This window comes from Podarcis erhardii, assembly GCF_964252035.2.
Source record: "Podarcis erhardii genome assembly, chromosome: 13".
NCBI classification, from domain to species: Eukaryota; Metazoa; Chordata; class Lepidosauria; order Squamata; family Lacertidae; genus Podarcis; species Podarcis erhardii.
Window position 1 is genome coordinate 21834723 of NC_138502.1, and position 9028 is coordinate 21843750.

The 9028-nt window shown below is 44.4% G+C and overlaps 1 protein-coding gene across 1 annotated transcript; it reads right to left on the reverse strand.

The window, feature by feature from the left end:
- Positions 1-3190: 3190 nt before the first annotated feature.
- LOC309326385 (erythroblast NAD(P)(+)--arginine ADP-ribosyltransferase-like) lies at positions 3191-8778 on the reverse strand. The gene is made up of 4 exons (XM_081835041.1): positions 8546-8778; positions 6295-7009; positions 5072-5107; positions 3191-3565 (listed from the first exon to the last, which is right to left on the reverse strand). Exons 1-4 carry the CDS (start codon positions 8615-8617, stop codon positions 3552-3554), a joined length of 837 nt encoding a protein of 278 aa, XP_081691167.1. The 5' UTR covers positions 8618-8778; the 3' UTR covers positions 3191-3551.
- Positions 8779-9028: the final 250 nt, after the last annotated feature.

Below are 9028 nucleotides of genomic sequence, written 5' to 3' on the forward strand. Positions count from 1 at the left end.
CGCCATGACTTTGAAATCGAAACTGAACTTCAATAAAGACTTTTGTATATAACAACGAACTGGCGTTGGTCCTTTGTGAGCTGGGATCTCGGGCAGCCCTGACACATACGCTTCAGGTTACAGACTCTGCTAACCCAGAAATAGTACCTCAGGTTAAGAACTTTGCTTCAGGATGAGAACAGAAATCGTGCAGCGGCAGCAGGAGGCCCCATTAGCTAAAGTGTTGCTTCAGGTTAAGAACAGTTTCAGGTTAAGAACGGACCTCTGGAACGAATTAAGTACTTAAACTGAGGTACCACTGTATTTATCAACTGGTGATATTTAAATAGTTTTCTAAATAAATAAATATATTGCTTCATTCTCACAGCCTCCAAACTTCCCTCCCATCTATAATACATCAGCAATCCTCTTTCACCATATAGTTTAATAATCATATCTTGACTCAGTCTCGCCATGTATCTATTTATTATATTAATATATTAGTGTTCCACCCTTCTTCAGCCATGGAGCTCAATACATAAGAATTATCCCTTTCTTTCTTTTTTTTTACTTCTGTGTGAGGGTAGTTAGGCCCCGGGACAAAAGAGATGTGCTTGCCTTGATAAACAGTCTACATTTATTGCCCATAGTTACAATATACTTGTCATTTGTACTGACTGGTGTACAGTTATTTAGGTGTTCCAGTTTGCATGTGACTTCTACATGTGTGGATAGGCTTGCCTAAACAAACCTGTTTTAAGCAGGCGCTGAAAAGAATACAGCAAAAGCCTACTGTCAATAAGCAGGTGGGTCCAAAATACAGGTGCTGGTGTGTCACAATAAAAATATCTATTCCTTCTAAGTGTATCATTGTGCTTCCATAGGAACTGATTGTTAGAGCATTTTCCTTCCCCCCCCCCTTTTTTTTTTTTTGACTGGCCAATAAATACCTGAAATACCTAAGAATGGTCTATGTGAAGGGAGACTGCAGTTCTGAGACAATGGCTAAGGAGAACTGAATTAGGGTACTGTAAGCTAACATGGGTGGTGCTGTGGGTTACACCACAGAGCCTAGGGCTTGTCGATCAGAATATTGGCAGTTCGAATCCCCGCGATGGAGTGAGCGCCCCTTGCTCGGTCCCTGCTCCTGCCAACCTAGCAGTTCGAAAGCATGTCAAAGTGCAAATAGATCAATAGGTACCGCTCCGGTGGGAAGGTAACCAGCGTTTCCATGCGCTGCTCTGGTTCACCAGAAGTGGCTCAGTCATGCTGGCCGCATGACCCGGAAGCTGTACGCCGGCTCCCTCAGCCAGTAAAGCGAGATGAGCGCCACAACCCCGGAGTCGTCCGTGACTGGACCTAGTGGTCAGGGGTCCCTTTACCTTTAATCTAAGAAAATTTGGGAGGCTGTGTGATGTGGGAGGTAGTATTAGAATTTGGCTGTTGAAGTTGCTCAGCTGTTATATTTGTAAATTAACATAGGAATTACAAAATGCAAATAAGCTTCCAATGACTCCTTTGCTAAAGGAACCAAATGTAAGCATCATGCCCCTGGAATCTCTCAACACTCAGAAAATAGCATTGAGTGTAACAGTACACCTTTTAAAAAATAAAGGTCTTACATTGCATTTCCTCTGGAAAGGCCAACTATAACCTCAGGACAATTCCAAAAGAAGCCCTGTTTCACCCACATGCAATCTGATATTCTTTCTTCTGAAGCCTCTCGATACTGTTTGTGGTTAAAAAAAAACAAACCCCCCAAAAAACAGAAGAGACAGGTTGTGTATACCCAGGTAAGTCTTTTTAGTAAGCAAAATTCCAAACAGAGAGATAGCTCAAGTTACTACATCTCATTGAGGAAAATTCTCCCTTCCTACCCTGTATACCTGTCTGTTCCCTCAGTACTGGCAAAAGCCTTGTTTTCTTATCCACCACCAAATGGAGTTAAATACCTCTGCCTGTAGGGTTTTGAATGCTCTATTTTATTTGTTGCCCGGGTATCTTTTTTTTCACAATTGTAACATAGGCAAACATCTACCTCCTGAAAATCTCAGTGAGATAACAGTAGGGGTTATGAATTATGCCCCCCAAACCCTCCAAAGGAAAACCCTTCTCACACTTTTTAATCCTTTAAGAGGCATAGCAGCAACAGGCATTTTCAAACTGCAGAGACCAAAAATCACACCAGTTTAAGTTGTCTTTAAAAGTGCTTTTTATTATGTGGTTATATCAAAACCCTGACAGATAATTCAGAAAATTTTTTCATACACATCAGATTAAGTGGTTTTACAAATCGAAGCCCCAAAGTCAAGCTGTGCAGGAGATTATTATGCAAAGCAAAAGAAAAGAAGAAGAAAATCAGTGTACAATTCTATACCCGCTTAGTCCCATTTAACTCAATGGGATTTACCTCTGTAAACAGATATACTATATATAGAGAGAGAGAATATGTAGATATAGGATTGTGCTGTAATCTGCTTTAGCTGGTCTTCAATATTTATGCACATGTCTTTAGATTAAGGTTCAGCCAAAAATTATCTGGGTTGAAACTGGGGTTAGGGGGAGAGAACATTTCCACCACTTGCCACATGGCCCAAGGGGAAAACATAAGTCATTGTCATGTATTTTCATTCCCAGAGAATCTTGGGGGGGCAGAGGGAAAAAATTTGGCTGCCAGCCATACAGAGGGGCATTGCAACAAGCAGTGCATTTTGCAGGGGGTAGTCTAGTGCAGTGTTTTTCAACCACTGTTCCGTGGCACACTAGTGTGCCGCGAGATGTTGCCTGGTGTGCCGTGGGAAAAATTGAAAAATTCGAAAGATTTTTTTTTAAAAAAAAAATGTCAAATTTTCGCCCACTAGGCGGCCGCCGTACTGTGTCCACCCTATTTTCCATCCGTCCTGGGTGGGGATCAGATTGGATGGAATCGGATGAGAGCGGACAGGCGGTCCGCTCTCATCCAATTCCCCATAGAGAGCAGCGGGGCTCTGACATCTCCCTCTCTGCACACAGTGCGGAGACGGAGCTGTCATCCGCCGGCTCAGCGGGGATCAGCGGATCGATCCCCGCTGAGCAGAGAACGGTCCGCAACGTTTTTGTTTGCCATTAAAGAAAAAAATATTAAACATTTTCTAATGGTGGTGTGCTTCGTGATTTTTTTCATGAAACAAGTGTGCCTTTGCCCAAAAAAGGTTGAAAAACACTGGTCTAGTGTACACAGTACCACCACCTCTCTTTTTTTGTTATTGTTAAAAAGTGTAGCACTTACTGCAACAACTTCATGGTGAGTAGTGGCACCTATTTTTCTAGAAAAAAAAGTACTGGCCACAAATAAGGCCTACATCCCCCACTCCCTTTGCCCTCTTTTTGCAATTCTCAAATAGTGATGAAATATCTCTCCCCTGTAAAAGGGAAAATAAAATTGCTGTGGAACATTTGGGGCCAGCATTCCTTCAGATTCTTGACCCTGCATCTACAAATATAGACATAGACAATGTGGAAACGCCACAGAGATTCTTGCTAAGCATAATTCTTGGCAGGCCACAACCTGACATCACTGGGATGATGAGGTCTCAGAAATACAGCACTGTGGAGGAAAAGACAGAAGATGCATTCAAAAGTTAGTAGGGCACACCCTGATGTGGTTTCAGTCTCACATTGCAAAGCTTTAGGGTTAGCAGAGAATGTGGCTAGTCCACCTACAAACTAAAATAATGTAGCTCTTGCTCCATGACAAGAGCTATTCTACATGTTTAGAAAGGGGGGGGGGGTTGTGTGCAACAAATGTGGAAAATAAAGGTGCACTTACTGAGCATTAGAAAACCTGATGATGGAGGAATGCCCTGAGGGAAACAATGGGCAAAATGCACAGGAATATGCTCTTAACCTGCCTGTAAGTGACTTCAGCAATGAAGTGTGGACTATTATAAACTATTTCTCTCCTCCTCCCTCTCTATCTGATGGCAGAGAGTCTGCAGCGCGGAGGAAGATTGGAGACTGCTGTCTGAAACAATGGCTTCATGAGTTTTTTATGGTGAGTTTGATAATGCAGACTATTGCTGTTATTCTTTACCCTTCCTTGAAAAACAAATAAAAAACTCTAGCTACTGTGAAATGTGGTGTTTGTCATAAACATAAGATTCAGAGGAGTCGAACAGTAAAAGCTGGGAGTTTGTAGGCCCTCCTTCCTTGGAGGTTTCTAAGCAGCGGTTGGATGGTCACCTGTCATGGATGCTTTAGTTGAGATTCCTGCATTGCAGGGAGTTGGACTAGATGACTCTTGGAGCCAACTCTACAATTCTGTGATTCTAGAATTGCAAAGTGTGGAGATGCATTTCCACAAGTACACAAGAAGAATGCAATCTGCTCTTGAGAAACGTGACATATCCCTCTAACAAAAGAACAACATGGGTTAAGATGCAAGCCACATTCACACCATACATTCTTAAGCACCGTGATACCATTTTGAACAGTTGTGGCTTCCTCCAAGGAATTTGTGAAGCGTAGTTTGTTAGGGGTGCTGATAGTTGTCAGGACACTTCCATCCCCTACCCAGAGCTACAATTCCCAGAGAGGTTTAATCTCTCTTCCCAGGGAATGCTAGGAACTATAGCTGAGGCCCTCGTGCCAAATGTGACTCTGTGGATCTCTTTATCCAGTCATCCCTGGGCCACATTCCTCACCAGCCCTGCTCATGAGTGCTTTTGCCTTCCTGGAATGTGTACTTGAACTGGGCTGCTGGTACCTCTTGCTCTCCTGATGGAGGATCGAGAAGTGTGGTTATGGGTGTAGAAACCTCAGGTTTTTTGCATGGTTGGAATGGAGCCAAGTGAACAAAAGTAAGAGTCTCATCCATTGCAGCACGGCCCACTTACGCTCTTGAACCCTCCCATCACTGGCATGCGGCCTCTAGAAGATTTCCCAGGAGGAATGTGACCCCACGGCCCCCACCTTTAACTATCTTCTTTTGCAGGCTAACCTTTCTTGTGCTAAGGAATCTAGGGATTCCAAAAACCACTCCATATAGATCCATTTTAGTCATCCCCTCCACCACCAACACCAAGTTTTAATTCCATCTCAGGCTGTCACATACCTTGATGTCCAGGACAGGCTTGGTTATTATCCCAACCTATAGAATAGAGAGAGAGAAGTATTTTCCCCCCTTTAAACAACCATTCTCCCAATTCCCATCTTATAGTCTGAGAACCTTAAAGGTAAAGGTAAAGGTACCCCTGCCCGTACGGGCCAGTCTTGACAGACTCTAGGGTTGTGCGCTCATCTCACTCTAGAGGCCGGGAGCCAGCACTGTCCGCAGACACTTCCGGGTCATGTGGCCAGCGTGACAAAACTGCTCCAGCGAACTGGCACCAGAGCAGCACACGGAACGCCGTTTACCTTCCCGCTAGAAAGCGGTACCTATTTATCTACTTGCACTTAATTGTGCTTTCGAACTGCTAGGTGGGCAGGAGCTGGGACCGAATGATGGGAGCTCACCCCGCCGCGGGGATTCGAACCGCCGACCATGCGATTGGCAAGTCCTAGGCACTGAGGTTTTACCCACAGCGCCACCCACATCCCCTGAGAACCTTCGAAGGGGCAAAATTCTGTATTTCTGTCTCTCCAATTTGTCTAGTTCAGTGTTTCCCAAAGTGGGTGATACTGCCCCTTGAGGGGTGCTAGAACAATCCAGTGGGGGTGGTAGTAGCCTCAGGTTGGTGAATAAAAATAAGGGAGCTGTGGAAGGATAAAGAAAGAAGATAAGAAAATTTTGAAAAACTGTTCATACATGTTTCATCTGTTGTGTTGTGATGCCGACCACCAGGTCAACACCTCCCCTGAATCCGGCGGTCGTGCTGGAGGTGAGGGGTTTGGGTGAACCCTTTTTGGCCATATCCAGGCCCAGGAAGTAGATAATGGCTTGCGTGCCTATTAGACCAATGGCAGGTGGTCTGTGACACCAGCCCCACCCCATGGGCTTTTAAATGCTTAAAGAAGGTAGATTTCCAGAGGCCACTAGTAAAACAATTTATGAAAAGGAGGCAGTAGGCCAAAAAAGTGGGAACCTCTGGTCTAGTTCATAGTGGGAGGAGGATTTTAGAACTGATTATATACCCTATACAGAAAAGAAAACATGTTTTTCCCTCATCCATTTAAGATGGTATTGGATGAAGAAAAAAATCACACATCCAATTGCTTCATGAGATTTACTTCTGCCCACCCACCCAACTACGCCAAACCCAACCCAGACAGGGAGGGATGGGGAATTAGAACTGGTGCCCCACAAAATGAAAAGCCCAGTAACTTCCATTTGGTTACCTTTCCCCTCAAAAGCACAGTTGTGGTAGCTGCAAGTCCCCACTGACTTGGCATCTACGGTCTGGCCATCTGGGGTGTCTTCAACTGACGTGACCTTGAAAATCTCATAGGGAGGGACCAACACCTCCTCTTCTTTCAAAAGTGACATCTCACTTATATCAATCCCCTCACAGGTGAACAATTTGAAAAAGGTTACAGTCTGAAACACTTCGGCCACATTCGAGTTCTCTGATGTGGAAGTGAACTGCCCAAACCTGAAGAGGTCCTTGATGGAAAACTTCACACCAGTGCCCCTGTAGACCTTAACACATTTGTGGTCCTTTCGTTTGAATGACAGGGTTGCCTGGGTTAAGAGGAAATGCAGGGACTTGAAAGGGTAGGCCTCATATTCCTTAGGCCCTTTTCCTGCTGTGCGGGTGGCAGCATTGAACTCCATGTAGAGTGAAGGGTATGCTCCAGTGTATGCCCAGATAGCCACTTCAGAGAGCTCTTCCATATTCTTGGGGTATAACTTGGACTGGTTCTCCTGCCAATTAAACAGTCCTTCCTCCCATGCTTCCTTATAGATCTTAGACATATTCAGCTCACTTAGAATGAGAGACGTCAGGATGCTCTGCATGCTCTCCAGGCAGCCTTCATACTTGTCATCGAGGGAGTAATGTGCCATGTTCAATATTGGTTGGGATCTATTTGTTGACATTTCACTGGAGCCAGCCTGGAGCAAATTGATAATTGCATCAGGTGAGTCATATGGCCTCTCAGAAAACATGTATGACAGTTTGCTGTTCACAACACAAGGGTCCCAATCCATTGTAAAGACAAGAGGCTGCAACCTATGCATTGTTGGCTGAATGGTGAATCACCTCCACCACATGGCCTCACCTCAAGCAGAGAATGGATGAGCTTAAAATGTTCAAACAGGCTGGCCTCATTTGAATCAGGAGCAGGAGACTGGTCCAACCCAAAATGGGCTTTGGAAAGGGTAATATGCAGAGGAGAGCAGGAGCCTGAGCCTCTCCTTGTTTGTAATTTACATGCTCTGTATATCATTACTTAATGGGATGCAGCATTATTAAAAGCCCCATGATCCCTGGAAGGTAATAATGCACATCACACATCACACACAGCCAAGGAGAGGTCTTGCATGCATATCATGTTTAGGAACTGTAGATTATATTTGGAGACACATTGACGGGTCTCTGTGGTGTTGCCTCAGCTTTGGAACTCCCTGCCCCTTGAAATCCAGCTGATGGCCACATTGTCTTCCGTTAAACACCAGCTTGGAGCATGGTTTTTTTGTGATTGCTGTTGAGGTTCACCTGTGATATACTTTGGCCATATATTTTTATGGGTTTTATAGATGTGATTTGATTAATTTACTGAAGTTGTGTACTTCATCCGGAGATCTTCAGAGTAAAGGAGCAATACAAATGCTTTAAACAAATAAAGAATATGCAGTCAAGGAGATACCTTGTTGCTGCTCTGTTTTTCCAAATTATGTGCCCTGCATGTAATTTCCTGCCAAGAATCAGGGACTTGTAATCCAGCACGGTGGTGTGTATTACATTAGGAAATTATGTGTGACGCACCAGGTACAGCTGAGGTTAGACTCCTAATCTTCTCACCCACCCTCCACTATCAACTCCTATATCTCCCTTCAGTGAGAAAAGTGGGGGCATGGCAGCAGCATAGGTGGTGAGTATTTGACTTGGAAAAAAGTCCCGTTAGACAGCCTGCTCATTCCTAACAACACCACCCAGACAGTTTCAAAAAACAACAACAAAGGCTATTGTCTTAGTTTGGTCAGTAGTCATATAATGCAAAAAAAGAAAGAGGCGTGGGACATATAACTTGAGACAGCTCACAACTGCATACTCCATTTGATCACATATTAATCCAATGTGAGATATAGGGAACTTTTGCCGAACCCATGGACCTTCTTGCAAGGCCTAAGTGCCCATAGCCATCTCCTTAGCACTGCCAAGATTTACCACAGTAGATTTCTTCCAAACTTGGGGCAACCCTTGGGAAAGCCTTGCTTTCTCTAATTCAGGAGTGGGGGATCTTTGGCCCTCCAGATGCCGCTGAACTACAACTCCCATCAGTCCAAGCAAATATGGCCTGTAGCCAGGAATTATGGAAGTTGCAGTTCAGCAACATATGGGTGGCCAATGGTTCCCTGCACCTCCTCTAATTAGTCATTCTTTGTTCATCAATAGCCACACAAAGCAGGGAAGGACATGGGACTTACCTCGGCAGTCCCTTGAGCAGATGACACAATGAAAGCAACTAGCAGAAATGTAACATGCTGTGGGTTCTCCATCCTGATGCCCCACAGTATGTCCACAGTTGTACAAGAACTGTGTCAGGTAATGTAAGTTGACTGGAGCAGTGGATATCTTTGAGGCTTTCACCTATCTGGAAATCCTGACCCAAACTGAAGGGACAGTATTGTGACAAATGAGGATCTTCCCTCTTTGCCTTCCAAATGTAGCTTCATGGTGCTATAAAGCCACAGTACAGCTCATATGACACAAGTTAGAGCCGTTAGGAAGATTACAAGATAGGTAGAGCATGTGTGCTGATAAAGCCACTTCCTCATGACATGGGGACATTGTATATTATCTCAGTGGTCTCTGACCATGTGCTTGTCCATTTTTTCAGAAGTACGTGATGCTGCTCCCTAAAATGGCTCCTTTGCACCATCAAGGCTGAGGCCTACTCCAAGTTAATG

Excerpts from the sequence above, each read along its gene's own strand:
- LOC309326385 (XM_081835041.1), bottom strand. The coding sequence starts at position 8,617 with ATGGAGAACCCACAGCATGTTACATTTCTGCTAGTTGCTTTCATTGTG. Across the intron at positions 7,010-8,545 it reads CTGCTCAAGGGACTGCCGAG|GCTGGCTCCAGTGAAATGTC; the intron begins GTAAGTCCCATG and ends AATTTGCTCCAG. Across the intron at positions 5,108-6,294 it reads CTGTGCTTTTGAGGGGAAAG|GTTGGGATAATAACCAAGCC; the intron begins GTAACCAAATGG and ends TCTATTCTATAG.